Consider the following 23062-nt stretch of genomic DNA (forward strand, 5'->3'; position numbering starts at 1 on the left):
ATTTTATCTTGCAAATAAATATGCTGAAAATCAGGGGCTAACACACAGCATAGGTAATGAATTGCCAAGAGAAAAAGGCTCAGTTAACAAGATGCAGGAAGAATACTGAAGAATAATTGAGCTTGAATGTTTTAATCCCAGATCTAATACTTTGCAATTTTATTTATTTATTTATTTATTTATTTTTCAAATTTCTATTACCACCCATCTTTCCCAAAAGGGGGACTCTGGGCGGCTTACAAATAAAATCAAAATTAAAAGCATATAAATTACATATAAGAGACCAATAAATAAAGATAAAATAGATACAAAACCCAAGAGGTGAAGATCTTATTTGTTGGGGAAAGATCTATGGTACTAACCACCCCAAAGAAGAACTGGTGCCCCTCCCACCCCAAGTGAGGTGGCAGAACCAGGTTTTCAAGTTCTTCTGGAAGGCCGGGACCGAAGGGGCCTGTCTCACCTCCGGGGGCAGAATGTTCCAGAGAGCGGGTGCCACTGCAGAGAAGGCCTGTCTCCTGGACCATGCCAGGTAGAATTCCCTTACCAGCAGGGTTCATAGCATGCCCTTTCTGCATGACCAGGTGGGACCAGTCGATGTTAAGGGGATGAGTCCCTCAGGTAACCTGGTCCCATGCCATGTAGGGCTTTAAAGGTCATAACCAAAACTTTGAATTGGACCCAGAAGCAAACTGGTACCCAGTGCAGCTCGTGCAGCAATGGTGTCACACTGTCATGAGTAAGGATGGCGCGCAGGGGGCTCCCATCCAGGCTGTAAAGCACATGCGTAGTACTGAGGAATTAGGTAGACATTCAAAGAGACACAGATCAGGCCCGCCTTAGCCTTTGGGGTTTATATGTCTGGGTTTTTCCCACGCTTCTTCAGTTTGTTAGGATTTTCTGTTTATGTAGCAGTAATAAAACACTAGAGACCTATTCCTTGTCTCAGCGTGGTTCCTGGCTGTTAGGACACACACGTGCTGATCTTGGGGCACCAATAACTGCTCGTGTAGCCGCATTCTGGATCAGTTGAAGCTTCCGGATACTCTTCAAGAGTAGCCCCATGTAGAGCATGTTGCAATAGTCTATGTGGGAGATAACCAGGGCATGAGTGACTGTTTGGAGGGCTTCTCGATCCCGGAAAGGGCGTAACTGGTGCACAACACAAAGTTGCGCAAAGGCCCTTCTGGCCACGACTGCCACCTGCTCTTCAAGCAGGAGTCGTGAGTCCAGAAGGACCCCCAAGTTACGCACCGGGTCTGAATGGGGCAGTGCAACCCCATCCAGAACTAAAGATGGTAACTTCCTGGGTACAGAGGAGCCGTCAACCCACAGCTACTCCGTCTTACCAGGGTTCAGCTGAAGCCTGTTGTTCCCCATCCAGGCCCCCACAGCCCCCAGGCACTGAGAGAGGGCAGCCACCGCATCACTTACCTCACCCGGGATGGAAATACATAACTGAGTATCATCAGCATACTGATGATACCTCAATCCCGTGGTGATGGATGATCTCACCCAGTGGTTTCATGTAGATGTTGAATAGGAGAGGAGAGAGAACCAAACCCTGTGGCTCTCTGCAATGGAAGGGTCAAGGGTTGGATCTCTCCTATCACCACTGATCGGGACTGGCCCTGGAGGAAGGAGGTGAACCAGCATAAAACTACGCCACCCACCCCCAAATCGCCGACCCAAAAGGATACCATGGTTGATGGTATCGAAAGCCGCTGAGAGGTCAAGAAGAGCCAGGATGGATGCATCCTTCTTGAGGAGGGGTGTACCAATGCCTCCTTAAAGGCAGCTGGAAACACCCCCCCCTCAAGGATATATTAACCATCGCCTGGATCCAACCACAAGTCACCTCCTGGGCTAATTTTACCAGCCAGGAAGGGCATGGGTCAAGGTGGCATGTGGTTGCATTTGCAGTCCGGAAGATCCTGTCCACTTCCTCAGGCCCAACAGAATCAAACCATTCCCAGATAACAGGCTAAGTATGTTCCCTCGGCATCTCTCCAGACTGTGCCTCACGCTTAGAGTCCAAGTTAGAATGGATCTGAGCGATTTTATCCTGCAGATGCTCTCCTCCGCATGGCCCTGTAGGTGGAGCACTGAATCCCCCTTACCCAAGAGGGATCGGGTAATCCTAAACAGGGCTGTTGAGCAACATTCTGTGGACGCAATAAGAGCAGAGAAATATTGATGTTTCGCCACTCTTACTGCCACAAGGTAGGCCTTAATAGCAGCTCTAGCTTGGGTTCGGTCGGATTTGGTCCTTGTCTTCCTCCAGTGGCACTCCAGACGTCTCTTGATCCTCTTCAAAACCTGCACCTCCTCCGTAAACTGCAGGGAGTGCCGGGTCAGATGGGACAAGAGAGGTCACACAGGCACGATCCTATCCAAGGCCCCGGCCACCTCCCTATTCCAGGCTGCGGCTAGGGCCTCTGCTGGACTGTGCAGTAGATCTTCAGTATAACCCCCCAGCTCCTTCTGAAACCCCATAGAGTCCATCAGTCACCAGGGGCGGACCAGTTGAATGGGTCCTGCCTCCCTGCGGAGTGGGGCAGCACCAGAGAATCTCAAGGCAACCTAATGTTTGAAGCAAGAAACCACATTTCTTTCAATACCATAAATGCCTATAACTCTGATGCTATAGATATTAAGTTTGATGCTATAGATATTAAGTATTTATATGTCTGTAGACAAATATTAGTATACACAAAAAAGCTATACATAAAAGAAATGTTTCCTGCTATCAGTGCTTATTTGCAAGAGTTTATCCTATGAAGGGTTGTTATATAAATTTCTACAGCATACATTGAAATTCTGTGGCTACACTTAAATCCTTAACTTTAATTTTGTAGATATTCCAAATGCCTTCTTTCCACAAACTTTTCAATACCAATGACAACAAGCAATGGAGAAATATTACAGGCCTACTCACTTAACACCAACTATTTGGACATTCAGCTCCTTAGCACATTCCATGAGATGACGACAATTCTTCAGGGTGGTGCCAAACTTCATATTCATCTCCTCATCTCCATTTATGTCTTCTGTGGCAATATGAAGTAAGAGCCTAAGAGAAGGGGAAGATGATTGGGGCACAGTTGGTTTACAGCAGCATCAGCACATGTGAAGTCTGAAGACTGTCAGAAGTATGTTGATTATGTTGTCATTACTCCAGTTCTGTCGACGGACGAGTCATGTGAACCTAATAAAAACAATCCTGTATAGAGAGAAAACTAGCAATTAGGGCCTAAAACATGGAGTCAAAAAAGACAAGGGGGTTGGATATGCAGCTGCTAAAGACTGCTGTAGCAGAAAGTCTGTTGAATGCTGCAATGAAAAGCCATTACCTTAGTATAATCATGATCTAAGTTCCTTTCAGTAACACCCAACTTTTAAAAACAGATGTTAAATATGGTGCACTGTTGGATACTGTTAGTTTTTTAAAATACTCTCTCCACAAACTGTAGAAGGTATCCTGTACCTTTCCTCTAAGTATGTACAAACATCAGTGCTTATTGTACTTCTTTTACTAGAACCCAAAATAAACTGGTGGAAATTTAAAAACCATATTCCTTCCAGTCTCTAGAATAAAAATCTGTCTGCAAACTGAAGATCAGTTAAAGAGTCAGAACTGATCTTAGAAGGTTGAACAATATGTTTATTGCTGCAGGTTTACCATAATTTTCATCAATAACTGGTGCACTTGTACCCCCAACAATGATGGTATTGTTTTTCCGTTCACACAGTAAACAGAAGATACTACATAGGCAGCTTGCCAATTATCAGTATTGGAGTATTATAGTATCAGAATAGTGGTCAACAGCAGATACAGACATCCATAAACTCAAGCAACCAAAATATTGTTCACTGTTCTTTTTAATCCAGTTATTTGATTAATCATAAAGTGCTAAGCTTCAGTATGCATCAAGTAGCATGGGAGAAGATAAAACATTGCTGACATTTGTGAATCATTACCCCATTGCATGGATACATTACAACCTTTTTATGCAGAACTTGAAAATAGAAAAAGAGGGGCCCACTGCAGAACTCATTTTCTGATCCTCTGTGTAACAAGAAAGACTTCCAGAATTGTAAGCAACCGGACCAAGGCAAGTAAGGATGTGCACGGTTTTTTAAATTTATTTCACTATTTCCAAGGGACACATACTTACCTCTAAAAGGTTTATCTGTTTTAGATAATCCTCCTCCTCTCATGCTGCTGCTACCCCTAAAACCTAGAAGAAAGCTTGATGTGCACTGCCGGTGCAGCACCATAATTATGGCACACAGCACAGTGAGCCGTTCCAGATTTGTACTTGATTTTCCCCTCTGAAACATTCTGGATATTAAAGGGATCTTGAGGCAATTTTCACAGATGGTCATCTGATCAGAAATACGATACACGCCAGAGTCCCAAGCAAAGTAGGGATATATATAGTATACATTTGTTTCTTATTCTTGACTGCCCACATAATCTTGGCAGGAACAACTTCTGTGTCAAGGAGGTTTCAAGGTATTTTTAATAAAACGTTATCAATAAAGATTAGTACTTTTTAAGAGCAATTGATAAAAAGAAACTGAAACAGACCTAAAAATATTAAACACTAACAATAATCTATTTTAAAATTACAAAATATAAAGAGAAACATGGTAGAACTGTGAAGATATATTACTATATAAGAAGGTACTTAGAGTATCTTTTTTTACTTGACTCCCACCACAGTAAGTAAAATAAATTTAAACTTACTTTGCATTTGAATGATTTCTAGCAATTTTCTTTAATTCTAATTCATTGTCACATGTCAAGATGTTCACTCCAATTTTTGCCGCATATTTTATCTGAGAAGCTTGCTTGCAAGGACTCGTGAATATAATGTTTTCAGGAGAAACACCCAAGTCTTGAACCAATGCCATTTCACTCTGAAACAGAAAAAGTATTGTTTTTAAACCACTTTTAATGTTACAAACCATTTTAGAAATCAATTGACTGAAAGATTAAAAATAAATTCTCAGCCACAAACATTAATTTCATCCATGAGCCTTGTGGAAGAAGTCTTCTAAAAACAAAGCACCACCATACAAATTGCCTTATGGCCAGTGGCCAACTGAGCTCTGAAACTCTCTTAAGAAATGGGCAGATTTATGTCAGTGAGGCCAGCATTTTCTAGGAAAGTTCAGAGGATAAGAGAAACTCTGAAGACTTACTTTATTTGAGCATGCAAATCCAGTTCCAAGAGCTGATAGTATCTCGAGTACACCGGGGGTAGAATTACATTTTAGGCTATAAAACGGCTTTATTGGTGCCATCACATTCTGCCAGTGGATATGTTGCTTGATCAAGTTTCCCAGATCACCAATAAAAAAACTGTTTTTTCCAGTCTAGGAAGGAAGCATTTTAATCTACAGTTAACCATGAATAGTCTACAGCGAACAGCCAATAAAGTTACAGAGACCATTTGCCATTTTCTTAATTACTGCCTCAAGATGGTTATTTTTCATTGCCTTTTAACTATACCATCAAAATTATGATTCAATTATCAGAACATGTGTGAGGCTGTAAGATTTATATATGTAAAGGTAAATATAATGGAAACAGGATGTTGAAAACAGCTTACAAGGGTATGTTCATAAATGTAGTTGTCAACGACATCTGCAACATTCATTCCTTCATCCAGTAAGCCAACGGAGTAGTTTGCATCCTCAAGAAATCCTTTCATCTCAGCCGTATTCCACAAAGCCGACAGTCATAAACCAAGAAACACAAGGAACAGGCCACAAAGCCTTAGAGCTGGGTCCTTAAATTATGCAACAAACTGTTTGGAAGAAAAAAAAATGTAATTCAGGCCTGTCCTATTTTGGATTATATTTGGATAACCCCTTCGTGTGGAAAACTACTTTTTTTGGAGAAAGGCATTTCAGATTCATATAGCAAGCAAGCATTTAATATCTCAGTTTTTAGGGTGTAGAGAAAATGGCACATCTTTCAAGTAACTACTGTACATCGTCTCCTGAGTTCTCACATTAGCCATGTGCCCCCAGGAAAAAAGGCATTTGAGTTAAGGAGGCATCACCAAGGAACTTCAGAGCAGTGTGGCCAAGCTGTCAGCATCTCTTTAACTCAAACTGCAATTGTGCAGCCACAATGCGAGTCTAGGAAAACTTGCAGATTCTTTGAGGAGGTTCTGACCCGTGCAAAACACATGCCCACTCTCGTTCCAAAGTACCTTTTTCTCTCCCTATCTGAAAAACTGCACATTCCCAAAAGAAAACAAAAGAATATTACTTTTATATTACTTAAATTTCTCACTAAGAATTAAAAGAAATATTTTTAAAAAGAAAGTCAATCTACCTTAAAAATCCAAGTCCACTTATTGAGATAAAAATTTCCTCAGCTTTCAGCTACCACTTTCCAAGTTTCTTAGCTAACTATTGAATGATGTAGCCAACTCAATGCTTTTCATTATACCATTACTTCCAAAAGTGTAAAAGTCGTATTTGCGCGCACAATTAGATAATTCAAAGAAATGCCTGACCCAAACAATAGTAGCTGGGCTAAGACCATAATTGTCCTAGACAATAGCAATAGAAATATCTCTCTTAAATCTCTCTTTTCTACAGCCATCAATGGAAGGAGAAAGCTGAAAAGATTTTAATGGGACTTGAATATACAACCAGACAAGCCAATTATAATTAACACTCTGTTCCAAGTAAATTCATATTTAATTGACTTTTTCCTCAATCATTTCAAAGTAGAACTTCAGGGCACCTATTAAATCAGTTAATACATATACACAACTTAGATGTGTCAAGGCTCTCCAAGGTTAGGCACACCCAACACATAAGCATATCTGCTGATGAATGAATGGATGAATGAATGAATGTGTGTGTGTGTGTGTGTGTGTATTCATATATAGTTTTAATTAATTAGCAGAATCAGTGACTATCCTGAAATATGTATGTACAATACTTAAGATCTTATGGCAAAACAAGCTCAAAAGAAAAAACATGAAGAGAAACAATGTGGTAAGTCAACCTGATCAGATCTTACATTGCCAGGATGATTAGAAAATATTGGTAATCAAATTATTCAGGACAAATTTGGGAAACTTCACAACTATAATAACAAGTATGTATTTTACTTTTGTTTGGACAAGTGGACCCAGCACTAAAATAACCTGACAGCCCAGACTTACGGAGCAACTGTGTAAGTCCATACCTCTTAGAATCTTACAATATGTTTCTTCTTGACAGGCTACTTGATGTTGGCTGTTAATGATTTAACAGAAATGTATCAAAGATTTTGTGGAAAAGCTATTGCATAGCAAAAATGTGACTATCTCTTTTCTTCTGAAAAAACGTTTAAGGGATTAAAGTGAATTTAAGGATTACCAGCCCACTTTAAAAACTCAATCTGTTTTCAGGTAATTTAATAATAGAGAGACAATTTGGTATAGTGGTTTAAGGCACCAGGCTTGAAACTGTACATTCTAGTCCTGCCTTAAGCATGAAGCCAACTGGGTCACTATGGGCCAGTCATTTCCTCTCAGTCCTAGGAAGAAGGTAATAGCAAACTACTTCCAAAAATCTTGCCATGAAAACTGCAGGGACTTGTCAAGGCATTTGCTAGAAGTCAAGACCGACTTGAAGGTACCCCATAAAAAAACCCTTAATAAGGAAAGTTGTCAGATCAAAATATTATGAGTATTAAACACTAAATCTACAGTAACTAAAAGACACAATTTGTATGAAAAGGCAAGGCTATAATTGTGTTTATAAACACTGTACAGGTGGAATGCATAAACTCTACCATGCTTGATAGTAGTATAAACAGATGGATCCACATGGCCTAGTCTCTGCCAAGGCCCAGGAATTAGCAGTATTAGCTGGTTCAGCCAAACAACTGCAGCAGCCTCATGGCTAAATGATATTCCAGAAGTACATGGAATATGCCAGGACTCAATTCCTGCACTGAGAAGCAAGTGAAGAGATTCTTCGAAGGCTTAAAGTATCATGCCCCATTTTTTTTCTTTAAAATACTCCCCTAAATCTTGAAAGCCACACTATGATTTATGCAAATAACAGTTTCCTTGATTTGTAGAACAAAGAAATCCAGAAACAAATAGTGAGAATCTGAAATGGAAAAAAAAAAGTCTGGGAAACAAATTTACAACCTGAGATTATCAGCATACTTTAGCCAAGCCACCAACTTCCAGCTAAGCTATCCGAATGTGTTATTTCCAAAGTATCAAATAATAAAAATAAAACGTCATGTGTTTACATATAACTTTGTTTGAATACAATGATTCAGATAAACCAGTTTTGTTCCTACTTTAACTACTTGTAATTTGTCTTTTTTGACTGTAAGCTTCTTCTCTTTTTATGTCATACAATATGACTACTACTTAAAGCATCTTCTGATATATTTGTACACAAATGAAATTGAAGGTTTGTTTATATTCAGTACAGTCCAACTTCAGTTTAATTGGGGGAGTGGTTTGTTATTCAGAGCTGTCCATTAAATTAGAGAATATGTCATCTGCAGTGACATCATTATGCAAATAATGTAAATTATTTCACTTTGTGTCATTTGCATAAATGATATAAATACAACAAAAATGTTGTCCATTGTATCTGAAGTCTCCTGACTGACTTCATAACAGTTCACTTTTTTTTTTGGCCAAAACATTGTCTACTGTAGCCTGCTCCTACCTAGTACCCTCATTCAACTATAACTCTACCACCACCTAGAATCTTTGGATTTGGTGGCTTATAAATCTAAATAAATAAATAAAATTCCTATCAGATCCAGTCAACAAGGCCTCCAGCAGTTTTGAAGATTACAAGAAATACAGTTTAACACATCCTGAGTGTCCAATTCTGAAAGGCTGCTCTATTACCAAATAGAGCAGTCTTTAATTCAGAAATGTTTAATCCAAATTATTTAAAAGCAAAAGAAAGAACCCCCATAATATATTGTAAGAGAACAAATCTCTTAAATTCAATTTCCTGTTGTAGTGACTCAGACGAAATATAGTAGGGAGTTTACCTTCCATTTCTCTCCCCCTGTAATTTCAAATATATCTGGTTCTTCTCCCAAGCTTTGGGCTAGGGCGGTTGGAGCCCCTTGTCGGGCATGTAATTTGTTGTGTTGACCAGATCTGCCATCTGTATATTGATATGTTTTTTATCTGGACTATATATTTGTAGTTCTGTTTTTATGCTGAGAGCCGCCCAGAGTCGATTGGAGTCAGGCATTGTCTAGGTCGAAATAATGAATAAATATTTAACTAGCACAACTTTTGTTCAACAGAGAATAAAGTATGCATTTAGTATTTAAATTTAATATTTAAATAAACTACACCTATTTATAAAATTAAGTGGCACTAAACACAGACGTGCCTTGGAAGCTGTCTTGTACAAATGCTCAGTGGTTTAGTAATAATTACTTATGGCTTATCAATAAAATGATTCACATATCTTCTAAACAGCCATTAATTCCCAATCAGCATACTAACATAGGTTTAAAACAAATAGAAGGAATTTAGATAATTATATATTTATTAAGAGAAAATGAATAGCCTTTTATAGCCTTAAAAACAGTTGTTGAGACTTTGCCACTACAAATTTTTGAAATAAATGCCATCGTGTTTTACTGAATTATGACTGGTTAGAGATTATATCAAAATTTGACAAGAGAGAACAGTGTTAAATGACAAACTTAAAAATAACATATGATATATGTTGCTTAGATAGCTGTGTACTGGAGAAATCAGCTATGACCAATAGACTTACATGGACAAGTTAGGAGATGGAACCCTACTATCATCAGCTAGGTTCCCAAGGTGGCTCAGCGTTGAAGTCGAACTGTTCTCGATAAAGCACTTCTCCTAAACCCTCTGGATAGTTGTAAACTTGATCAGAGAGTTTGCCCTGTGGAGAAAATATAGCCATTAAGTATTCATCAATTAAAAAAAAAGTATTCATCAATTAATCCACAAAACAGATATCCCACTACACTGGTCCTAATACATTGACTGTACTTAACTAAAAATTGTTCGGTTCACAACAGTTTCCCAAGGCCAGCTTTTCAGAAATAAATCTCAAACATCAGTATACATCTTCACACACTCTGGCCAGATAGCATGAAGTTTTCCCATTTCCTCACACAGCCCCTTATGCCACAAGAATATCAGGAAACCTATGATCATCCATTTGTTTCAAAAATTATGTTCCGAAGACACTACATAGGTCTGAGGGGAAAAAAAAACACTAGTAAACATATTTTTGAGGTAAAATAAGGAAGAAATGAGTCACAGTTACCTATTCTGAATCATAAACATGTTTCTTTGTAATAAAATCTGACTTTTTAAAGATCAGTCAACAGGAGCACATTCTTGCACATATTGGCCAGATATGCAAATTCCACAAAGGACTAGATTATGGTGCAGGGTAACCAAATCCTGTGGACACCAAAATCCCTCTAGCAAAATTGTGCAGAGGCAGGATCTGTTGGGATGGTATCCAGAGACAAAATATGGCAGGATACACAGAGCTCACCTAAACCTAAGAGCATCCAGGTTTGAGGAAAAAATAACCTGTGTGAGCATATTCAATGCATGACTAATGATCAGCTTACTGAAACATCTGATTTGCTCATTTGCAAACATGACTAATGAAAAAAGCACTATTTTATCAAAAATCAGTGGAGAACAGCTGGGAGTACATGAGGAGTGAGACCTGGTAATCAAACCCAGACTGTCCATTTTGATGGATGAAGGTGTTGCAAAAGACCGGTTATCGGAAAATGGCATTTTTAAAAACAGAATGAAGCAACATAAACTAATGTCTCCCTTCCAAAATGGAGAGCCAATGTTGTGTAATAGTTCTGGTGTTGACAGGGAGCAGGGAGATCCAGGCCTATTGGATGTTTATATATCACCAGACTCAGAAAATGACTCTTGGTGGTTTGCATAATAAGAACCTAAAAGCTAGTAACTATACAAACACAGTTTCTAGCCTACTTTCAGCTGTGGAAGCTCACTGGGTGACTTTGGGCCAGTCACTGTCAGCCCAACCTACTTCAGAGTTGTGGGGAAAAATAAGAGGAAGGAGCAATATGTATGCTGCTTGAGCTCCTGAATAAAAGCAGGATATAAATCCAATAAATAGTACTTTAAAATTGCAATGCCACCCAGATTTGGGCTAACTGAAAAATTGCTGGTCAGAGTCAAATTGTTCATACTGAAATATTTTTCAGTATTATAACAGAGTAAAAAAACGAACATGTTTATTTCAGCTGTTCATTCAGTTCTTCAGTCAACTTTTCATTCAGTTCTTTCTTCCTAGCTCCCAACATGTTCCTGTTGACTTTTGTTTCAATGGGAAAAGAAAGTGACTGGCCATCCACTTTTATACCTCCACTGATTGGTTATATGGAATTTACCTATTGGTGGAGGTGTAAAAGTAGATGGCCAGTTGACACCAGTTTAATCCTTTTTAAGAGGAGCAATCAGGCAGGAAAGTTAGGATTATAAAGCTGATTTCCCTTCTGTCTGTAACCTGTAACTGCACAATTACTAACTAAAGTAACTGCTATAGGTTGTGTCTTACTGGTATGAGACTTTATGGGATCCCAGCATAGGCTGAACATGATAAATTGTGTTTGGGAGAGTGGACAAGAGATGCTACATGCCAGAGGGTCTACTGCAGTTCTGCTGAGATAGTGGCTGTCTACCCATCTACCTCTGCAATGTAATGATTCAAGGAGAAGAATGGTCTTGTGATCCATCCCTCCAGTGGCAAATTATGTTCACCCAAGCACCACAGGAATAGGAATACTAGGTGGAGGGAGGGAATGGATAAAGGTTGGTCAGTGAGATTAAATAATTGTTGCCGAACAATTGAGCATGCAGCCTCCCTAGAACATGACCTCTATGGAACACATTCCTAGTAATTCCTGTTAGGACAGAGATACCTAGCTGTTTCCCTTAATGAGGACACAATGTTGATTGGCTGTAAATACTTCTAAGTAGTTGTGCTGGACTTAAGAAATATAGTGTAATCTATCCTATACTGTATACTCTTCATACAGCTGGGACACAACTGTTGCTCATTTGCATCCTCTTTTGCCAGGCCATGGTATTCCACATCCACTTAATTTTTCCCATGGTAACAATTTCTAGAAGAAAAGGAAAAACTTCTTTAAAGACCAGTAAATATAGATAATGTTGGATGGCCACTGGACAACAGCAGTCGCCGAATGGTATCCAAGAGAAGTAAAAAGACCTATTGGCTGACCTCCAAAGAGATGGGAAGATCCAATAGTCAAGGACTTTGGCCAAACCTGAAGAAAAGCCAGGAATCGAGACGAATGGAAGTGAGTTGCAAACAGCAGGACTCTGTCCAGTGACAGTCTGGTCAATCAAGGTGATATATAGCTAATAAATATAGGTATAATATAGTTATCCCGTGTAACTACTATGTTCTGTTTGGGTTACACCTAACTTGAAATACTGTGTCTAGTTCTGAGCACTGTAAATCTTCAAACTGAGTTGAACCGGTGACTTCCCTGCCTTTCCTCAGAAATCTCCCATTCAATTATAAGATATGCTTGACCCTGCTTGGCTTCCAAGTCTAATCAGTCAGCCAGGTACTGCCACCTGCTAAGACATTACTAATTATTCTTTGCTTGAGCAAATGCACTAGAAGAGCAAATGTCACTAGAAGAGGGCAACAAATGTGGAGGACCTGTCCAGAAGAAAACTTGGGGTTCTAAGGATGGGAAGAGGAGGAGATGGAGAAAGTTCTCTGTATAATGTTAAGATATGTAATAATGAATAAGACTAAATGATGTCTTGGTTTATTTTGAGGTGCAATAAATTCTAATTATGCTTTTTGAATGGAGTTTTGGTGGTTAAGATGATTGCTTTGCCCAGGAAGTTTTTCTCACTTTAGGTTATATTGATATTAATAATGGTAACATTTTTAAAATACAAATAATAAGATATTTTATGTTTGATATGAGATGAAGATATTTTTTGATATTCGGAATGATTATATAAGTATGTTAGGAAGTACTAGGATTAGATATGTACTTTATAAATAAGAGAATAAGATATTTTAGGTTCCTTTGCTTTTTCTTTGAAGTGGGATAAATTTATATGATTATGGTTGGTATGGTGATTATGATGAATATCCAGGATGTTCTTGACAATGGAAATGGAAATACTATTTGGGTAGTATTAAAAAAAATTGAATTGTTTTTTCTTTTTTCTTTAAGATTTGTAAAGTGAGGTATTTCTTGTCTTCTTAAGAATGCTAAGATCTCCTGGGGAAAGATATAGTATGTATTGTGGTCCTAAAGGTCTTTAAACTGAATGTCTAACAGAATTTATCTCTTGTATGTTTGTTGAATATTTAGTTTGAAATAATAGTTTGATTTGTATTTTTTTATATATTAAGAGATATATTTTAGATATAGTGGTAGAAGGTAGTATTAGGGGAATAATAAGATAAAATTAATAGATTTGGCAGAGAAGGTGAAACTGACTATTGATATGTGTGATAATATTTAGTATAAAATTTCCCTTTGGTAGAGAATTGCTTTTGGCTTTTTTTGTAAGTAAAAAAAATGAAGTTATAGTTTTGAATTTTGATTATTAAGTTGAAATGGATTGTAGAAATGTTTATTAGAGTTTATTAGAGTTAAAATTGGAGTAAGATGTATTTTTTATGTATGTTTTTGCTGTAAAGAGTCAGAAGACATTCTTTTTGTATCTTTTTCTATTTGTTTCTGCACTTTTTGGTTTTCTTTTTTCTTTAGTTTTCTTTCAACCTTTCTCCCTCTTTTCATGTTTTATCTTTATTCTGAAATTTTAATAAAGTTTATTTTTTAAAAAAAACAGAGAAGGACCTAGAGGCCATTCTAATGAGGAAAGGTTGCAGTACCTGGCTAGGTACAGCTCAGAAAATATGATAATATCTCTCTTAAGCTATCAATATGAATAGAACGAGTATTTCCTGTTGTTTTAAACAGAAAAATGTGAGCAAATGGGTTGAAATTACAATTAGCAGATTTTAGACTTAAACATTTAGAATAATTATGTGCTCCACCACTGAGCTACAGTCCCTCTAGTCCCTCATACTGCTTTTGCCCCCATCGTAAAGGTTTTAGCTAGTCTTCCCAATTTGCAAGAATGGAGGTATCTTCAACATAGGCATGTTGTTATGGACCAATATGGGCCAGATGCCTTGGCTGCCTCAAAGAAACCTGAGTTATTTTCTTACTTGATGGACTACATGACAGAATTAAAACCTATAACATACCTCTATCAACAGCTCAAGCATATTTTTAAAGTGGACATTTCTGGGATATTTTAATCATGGCTAAACAACTGGACTTCAGCAAAGGATCGTTACCTTGTCGTGGTGCTTGAGCTTGAGCACCTCAATGATGCCATGAGCTAAACCGTGAAGGGCCACCCAAGACGGGAAGGTCATGACAGAGAGGTCAGATTAAATGCGATCCCTGGGGAAGGTAATGGCAACCCACCCCAGTATTCTTGCCGTGAAAACTAAATGGATCAGTACAACCAGAGATATGTCGGTATACCATCGGAAGATGAGACCCCCAGGTCGGGAGATGGTCAAAATGCTACTGGGGAGGAACAGAGGATGAGCTCAACTAGCCCCAGACGTGATGACGCAGCTAGCTCAAAGCCGAAAGGACGGCTAGCGGCCGACGGTGCTGGTGGTGAACGGCGAATCCGATGTTCTAAGGATCAACACACCATCGGAACCTGGAATGTAAGATCTATGAGCCAGGGCAAATTGGATGTGGTTATTGGTGAGATGTCAAGATTAAAGATAGACATTCTGGGCGTCAGTGAACTGAAATGGACTGGAATGGGCCACTTCACATCAAATGACCACCAGATCTACTACTGCGGACAAGAGGACCACAGAAGAAATGGAGTAGCCTTCATAATTAATAGTAAAGTGGCTAAAGCAGTGCTTGGATACAACCCAAAAAATGATAGAATGATCTCAATTCGAATTCAGGGCAAGCCATCTAACATCACAGTGATCCAAATATACGCCCCAACCACAAATGCTGAAGAAGCTGAAGTAGAGCAGTTCTATGAGGATCTGCAGCACCTACTGGACAACACGCCTAAAAGAGATGTAATTTTCATCACAGGAGACTGGAATGCTAAGGTGGGCAGTCAAATGACACCTCGAATTACAGGTAAGTATGGCCTGGGAGAACAAAACGAAGCAGGACACAGGCTGATAGAATTTTGCCAAGACAATTCACTCTGCATAACACTCTCTTCCAACAACCTAAGAGACAGCTTTATACATGGACTTCACCAGATGGACAACACCGAAATCAGATTGATTACATCCTTTGCAGCCAAAGGTGGCGGACATCTGTACAGTCGGTAAAAACAAGGCCTGGAGCTGACTGTAGTTCAGATCATGAACTTCTTCTTGCACAATTTAGGATCAGACTAAAGAGATTAGGGAAGACCCACAGATCCGCTAGATATGAGCTCACTAATATTCCTAAGGAATATGCAGTGGAGGTGAAGAATAGATTTAAGGGACTGGACTTAGTAGATAGGGTCCCAGAAGAACTCTGGACAGAAGTTGGCAGCATTGTTCAGGAGGCGGCAACAAAATACATCCCAAAGAAAGAGAACACCAAGAAGGCAAAATGGCTGTCTGCTGAGACACTAGAAGTAGCCCAAGAAAGAAGGAAAGCAAAAGGCAACACTTATAGGGGGAGATATGCCCAATTAAATGCAAAATTCCAGAGGTTAGCCAGAAGAGATAAGGAATTATTTTTAAACAAGCAATGCGCGGAAGTGGAAGAAGACAATAGAATAGGAAGGACAAGAGACCTCTTCCAGAAAATTAGAAACATTGGAGGAAAATTCCAGGCAAAAATGGGTATGATCAAAAACAAAGATGGCAAGGACCTAACAGAAGAAGAAGAGATCAAGAAAAGGTGGCAAGAATATACAGAAGACCTGTAGAGGAAGGATAACAATATCGGGGATAGCTTTGACAGTGTGGTCGGTGAGCTAGAGCCAGACATCCTGAAGAGTGAGGTTGAGTGGGCCTTAAGAAGCATTGCTAATAACAAGGCAACAGGAGACGACGGCATCCCAGCTGAACTGTTCAAAACCTTGCAAGATGATGCTGTCAAGGTAATGCATGCTATATGCCAGCAAATTTGGAAAACACAAGAATGGCCATCAGACTGGAAAAAATCAACTTATATCCCCATACCAAAAAAGGGAAACACTAAAGAATGTTCAAACTATCGAACAGTGGCACTCATTTCACATGCCAGTAAGGTAATGCTCAAGGTCCTGCAAGGTAGACTTCAGCAGTTCATGGAGCGAGAATTGCCAAATGTACAAGCTGGGTTTAGAAAAGGCAGAGGGTTGGCAAATTGCCAATATCCGCTGGATAATGGAAAAAGCCAGGGAGTTTCAGAAAAACATCTATTTCTGTTTTACTGACTATTCTAAAGCCTTTGACTGTGTGGACCATAACAAATTGTGGCAAGTTCTTAGTGGTATGGGGATACCAAGTCATCTTGTATGCCTCCTGAAGAATCTGTATAACGACCAAGTAGCAACAGTAAGAACAGACCACGGAACAACGGACTGGTTTAAGATTGGGAAAGGAGTACGGCAGGGCTGTATACTCTCACCCTACCTATTCAACTTGTATGCAGAACACATCATGCGACAAGCTGGCCTTGAGGAATCCAAGGCTGGAGTTAAAATCTCTGGAAGAAACATTAACAATCTCAGATATGCAGATGATACCACTTTGATGGCTGAAAGCGAAGAGGAACTGAGGAGCCTTATGATGAAGGTGAAAGAAGAAAGTGCAAAAGCTGGCTTGCAGCTAAACCTCAAAAAAACCAAGATTATGGCAACCAGCTTGATTGATAACTGGCAAATAGAGGGAGAAAATGTAGAAGCAGTGAAAGACTTTGTATTCCTAGGTGCAAAGATTACTGCAGATGCTGACTGCAGTCAGGAAATCAGAAGACGCTTAGTCCTTGGAAGAAGAGCAATGACAAATCTCGATAAAATAGTTAAGAGCAGAGACATCACACTGACAACAAAGGCCCGCATAGTTAAAGCAATGGTGTTCCCTGTAGTAACATATGGCTGCGAGAGCTGGACCATAAGGAAGGCTGAGCGAAGGAAGATCGATGCTTTTGAACTGTGGTGTTGGAGGAAAATTCTGAGAGTACCTTGGACTGCAAGAAGATCAAACCAGTCCATCCTCCAGGAAATAAAGCCAGACTGCTCACTTGAGGGAATGATATTAAAGGCAAAACTGAAATACTTTGGCCACATAATGAGAAGACAGGACACCCTGGAGAAGATGCTGATGCTAGGGAGAGTGGAGGGCAAAAGGAAGAGGGGCCGACCAAGGGCAAGATGGATGGATGATATTCTAGAGGTGACGGACTCATCCCTGGAGGAGCTGGGGGTGTTGACGACCGACAGGAAGCTCTGGCGTGGGCTGGTCCATGAAGTCACGAAGAGTCGGAAGCGACTAAACGAATAAACAACAACAAACAACTGGAATCTTTGAGAGCCAGTTTGGTCTAGTGGTTAAGGTGCTGGGCTAGAAACCAGGAGACTGAGAGTTCTAGTCCCGCCTTAGGCATGACAGCCGGCTGGGTGACCTTGGGCCAGTCACTCTCTCTCAGCCCAACTCACCTCACAGGGTTGTTGTTGTGAGGAAAATAGGAGGAGGAAGGAGTATGAGGTATGTTTGCCACCTTGAGTTATTTATAAAAATAATAAAGGCAGGATAGAAAATAAATAAATAAACCCCCATCAATAGACTAATGTCCTTAAAAAATGTTAAAATTGTATCAACAAATGTGAGATTAAGGTTGATTCATCCAAAAATTGTAGTCAGAGTGTACTAGACTCCCCAAAGAATATATTTGAAAGGATGAACATCAGATTTTCTATGCTGGAGGGAAAAAATGTGAGAGTTCACTGACTCATATGATACAGTTGTGTAATTATTTAGTACATTTTTTGATAGTGACTTAAGTGTAAAATCTTTAAGTGTTAAAGATGTCAATGTAATGTTCCACTATATACCAAAGCTTTGGAATCTGACTTATCAGGAACTACGGTTGTATTGAGCATGGCAGGTGGCTAAAAGAATCATATTGAGAAATTGGAAATGTGATATTATTCCAAATGTCAAGGAATGGTTGTCAGAAATGTGTGAACTATCCGTTTTGGAAAGCAATATTCTCTACTAATCAAAGAATGCTGCAACATGTGTTACTATGGCAGAGATTTTGTAATATTTTACAATATTTTGTACTAATCATATTATAGTAGGGCAGTCATTAGTAAACCAGTGACTATTGAGAAGTATAAATATAAGGTATTTTTTATGTATGTATTTTTCTATTTTTTAAAGTTTTTTTAGTTTAAAGATTGTTTTGTTAATTATGTATGTATAATTTTTTTACAAAAATAAGTTCTATTAAAAGTAAAATTGTTTTGGCTAACAATTCTGTTGTCATGTAAAGAGCCTACTTTGTGTATCAGAATTGTTTCATCCATACAAGAAGCTTCAATGCTCCCTTATTAAAACAATCCACAGTAATTTTTTTTTAAAAAATAGATCAAATAACAGATCACAATGGACTATAAATCAGATTACAAACCACAATTGTTGGACTCACATACCAGCCATCCCAAAGTTACCTTGCCCAGTATCAATTTAATGCACATAGATGTTACAGCATGTATTTCTGGTGCAGCCTTTTCATGGTAAAGATAAACATGGAATGGAAATTATACAGTCTTTTCAAAATGAGCTAAACATTTCAAGACTCTCTGTAGGCTTCTCACAATATGCAGACAATAATTAAATACTGTGTAGTTTCAAGCACAGTAATAAGCTACTTATCTTTTCAGTTGTAATTCTTATGCAACCATTTATTTAGAATACTAGCAACACTTTAAACTCAGGGTAGATTTTGTGCTGAAAACACTGAGAGCTTGAAACTGATAAACATACTACTCCAACCTCATTCTCTCTCCAATGTTCTTGCATTTAGTCAGAAGTCTAAAAACAACTGTTTGCATCTTTACCGCCTTTTCTATGACCTGCTTTTTAGGAACCTGGATTGTATATATCATTCTACCCAAGTTCAGGCAAACACAAATACAACTCCCCTTCAGACCAGCTGACTGAAGGTTTAGTTAAAGGAGGCATGCTGGGTGGACAGTCCTACAGTAGCCAGTTTGAAGGCTCCACATATTAGCTGAACCCTCAAAGCAGGCTAACATGAATCAAGTGCCACAAAATATGCTGAGGTTGACGAAATTTCATTTTGTCAAGATTTATACACAACCATATAGCTTATATACAACCATATAGCATAGTTTGTGCATAACCACATTGTACGATTAACTACTTACTATTCAAATTCATTCTCTAGATGTGCTAAAGTCAATAAATGTTTCAAAAAGAGTTACATGAATGTTACCTCCTCCTCTTAGTTTCACAAGAACCCTTTAATATTTGTTTTTCAAAGCAAGTTCTAAACCTACTATTGTTAGCAGTAGAGCTATTTTATTTACCATTTTCTGTATGATTAAGCTGCTTTCTTAAATGCTATTGTGTTTCTTCCTTTATTCCAAGTCATGTTTAAGAAAGCAAGTTAACATTTGAATCAACAATCTGTAGTCTAAGCTTTTAAAATTTTAAGCCATAAAGCTAAAGCCTGCCTTTAGAAAAAAACAAAACAAAGCAGAATCAAAAGCTGAGTAATCAGTTTTTCTTATCTTCCCAAATGGTTCAACTGGCTTGATATTATTAAAATCCCTAACAGAAGAAAGATCTATTGTGTGCCACTGATAAATCCTCAAATTTAATTAACACAAATTTGTTGCTTTGTGGCTTCCTCTGAAGTTATAGTAAGCTCATCAGCTGCCAGCTTCTCCGCAGGTAGAATAGGTTAATATGCCTGTTCTGTGACACAGAAGCTTCCTAGCTGTGCTATAACTGGGCAAACGAGGGAGGAGAGGGGACCCCAGTCCTACTGAGATGTATGGGCTGGAGACATGCATTTCACAAGCCATGTTTCACAAGCCATAGCAGCAACAGCATTGTTCACACCGTAACAGGAAGTAAAGAACTAGGCAGGACCAGTCCAGACTGGAACAGACTCTCCTCCCCTTTCACCACCCTTATTCACTACCCAACTGTTAGAATGACCCACCCACAGGACAAGGCTGGATTAAAAACACTCACAGCTAACTCACACACATGCATGGGAACATAATTTCCAAATGTTATCATACAGCACTGCAAAGCAGAAGCAAAAATTGGACAGCTAATGACAGTGTGTTGTTACGGAACTGCTATACATAAGCCTGGGTGACGACTGGGGAAGGCAATGGCAAACCACCCCGCTCTATAGTCTGCCAAGAAAGTGTCACGAAAGCAGCTTCCCCCCAAAGGGTCAGTCATGACTCAGTGCTTGCACAGGGGACCTTTCATCTTCACATACATAAGCCTAAGAATGGTGCTTCTTACTCTTTATTGGCACTAAACAGCTAGGTTTCATTTTCATTTGAAATACATGCAAATACTTCTTTCCTTCTTTTTATATGGCACCAAGCTCCATACTTCACTTATATTTCCAGGGCATCCAAGCTACATAACAGATAGTAAAAGCATTAACAGTATCAAATGAAGAATGGAAGGATCCACTCTGCATAAGTACTGTATGCCTCTCATACACTTAATACTCAGAGGTTCTGATGCATGTTCGTTTAATAATCTGCAACAATTCTGTTATGGGGGGGGGGGCAGAATTACAGTGCTTTACCACCATCAGTTCATATTAGCATAATCATTATAAATCAAGATTGCTAAATTATGACTAATACAAACAAGATGTCAGTTTTCCACATTAATATTACGACCAAAATAAAGATCTTGTCTATGTGGCATAAAATTGCTCCACTATTTTTTCTCCCACTCCAGGGAAAAATGTTTGTCAAGTTGTATCCTGTTCAACAGATTGAGTAGCATTACAGTTATACTCATTTTATCTATCCAATGTCTCCATAAATTAGGTCAGACTAGAGAAACAACTTTGTAACAGCTGAGCTGATATATTCTTCCAATGTTTTCTAAAAGCCACATTTTTGACACCAAAAAACCAATTGCTAATGACCAGATAAGCACTAGGATTCAGTCTACAGATAATACTTGTTCATGACTACAAAATAAATCTGTTGCTTTTGCTATAATCCTATACCCCCACACTTGGGGGTAAGTCACAGCTTAGTTTTGAACAGCCATGCAAAAGGAACAGTATTAATTCTGTATTTCCAAATTGGGATGTTTTCCTTTATGTATGCTTAATAATAACTAACTTTTATCTCGGCTTGCCTACAACTGACTCACAGGTGGTTCTACTTATTCCAGAGCAATTAAAGCAGAATATAAATGAGTGCTCTTGTTTACACTAAGAGATTAAGAAGAATTGATATAATATCAGTTCATATATCTGAAGGACCATGAACAGGTTTAAATTATAAGATATTTAGATTGATAGGACAGACCACTCAAAAGATGAAATATGTTTAAGCATTTTTAAACAGACTGCATGGCCACCTATCATGATTACACAATCTAGCCAAATTTTTGTATTTTCTTGCTTCCTCCCTATCTCTGTTTTTTGTTACACCCTGCCTAATGAAAAGTTCTGGAGAACTGTGCATACTCTTTTATGTCATTTTGGCTTATCCTAATACTGCCAACTGTGGATTTCTGATCAATATTACTGCAGTTGTTTTTGCATAGATAGGAGAAATACTTTCTGTGAAGTTGTTGAACCTCTTTAATCTGATATGACACAAGTATCCCCAACAACTAGGAATGTGGAAAATACATACACCTCTAATAGTTTTTAATCATGAAATAACATAGGTAAGGGGCTTGTTTTATTTACTTCATTTTTAGTAAGCTAGTATTAAAGCTTTGTTGTTGTTAGCTGCCGTCAAGTCATTTACAACTCATGGTGACCTTATGTATAACAGAACAAAATGCTGTTCGGTCTTGTGCCATATGCCTGACTCCCTATCCCTATTTATCCACTAAATAATATCCCTATTAAAGCTTAGGATCTAAGAAAGGCCTTGATATTAATGCCATCCAATCAAGAAGAAAAACTGATGAAAAGGAGAGCACCAATGAAACTGGTGTCACATTATGTTGCCAACTATCATAATATCCCCTTAATACTCTACCTAATATCAAGGACAATTTCATGCTGAAGAGTGGATATAGAGTGGATATGAGATGCTGGTGACTAAATCATGTCTATGTATATTTTCCAGGCAGAGATACACTTCACCTTTCCCCTCCGTAGTTCAGAGTTCCCACACTTTGGTCAGCCAGCTTAAGCAACTTGTTCATTTCAGAGACAGAAGAAGGAATCCGTGGCAGGATCACCAACCCTTCCTTTCAGATACTAGAAACAGAAGAACTCAGAGGCCCCCCAACATTTACAAAGGGAAGCCTTATCTTAGTGTCAGCTAACAACGCAAACCAACCTATCTTTATCTCAACCTTCCCATGCATCCACACAGAGAGGAGGTGGGTGGGAAGAAAGCTTTGCCATGTCACCAGCTGCCCTCATCTATGTTCCCATGTGACAAAATGGGGCCTGAGTCTCCTGAGCCCAATCACCCCAATCCATCCTGGGGAAGACCCAGTTCCTCCCGAGCTTAGGGACACCTGGCCGACTTCTCAGGGCAACAAGGGATCTCCTTTTTTACAGCCGGACAACGCCTCCCTCGACCCCGGCCTGGTCATCTCCACCCGCCTCTTCTTCAGTGACAACGGGCTAAACGGCTGTTGCTCCTTCGGCTCTTCTCTGCTAAAGTGACCCAGTTCTGAGGCAGCCACACAAGCGGCGGCGGTAGCCTCCCACTCCCCTCCACAGGAATCCGCCATGTTAGAGCCG

At 39.0% G+C, this 23062-nt stretch overlaps 1 protein-coding gene across 4 annotated transcripts in view; it reads right to left on the reverse strand.

Moving 5' to 3' along the window:
- The window catches only part of AZIN1 (antizyme inhibitor 1), a 44855-nt gene that overhangs the window by 14531 nt on the left and 7262 nt on the right, over window positions 1-23062 (reverse strand). For 2 of the 4 annotated variants that reach the window (XM_063299574.1, XM_063299573.1), the window contains exons 2-6: window positions 9799-9936; window positions 5622-5819; window positions 5212-5385; window positions 4754-4926; window positions 2939-3073 (exon numbers count right to left, since the gene is read on the reverse strand). In XM_063299574.1, coding sequence (XP_063155644.1) covers window positions 2939-3073; window positions 4754-4926; window positions 5212-5385; window positions 5622-5723 — 584 coding nt within the window. In that variant the 5' untranslated portion in view covers window positions 5724-5819; window positions 9799-9936. Of the gene's footprint in view, window positions 1-2938; window positions 3074-4753; window positions 4927-5211; window positions 5386-5621; window positions 5820-9052; window positions 9265-9798; window positions 9937-23062 lie in introns of those variants that run through there. The other 2 variants (XM_063299575.1, XM_063299576.1) reach the window with 2 other exon arrangements.

This window comes from Candoia aspera, chromosome 3 (genome assembly GCF_035149785.1).
Source record: "Candoia aspera isolate rCanAsp1 chromosome 3, rCanAsp1.hap2, whole genome shotgun sequence".
NCBI lineage: Eukaryota > Metazoa > Chordata > Lepidosauria > Squamata > Boidae > Candoia > Candoia aspera.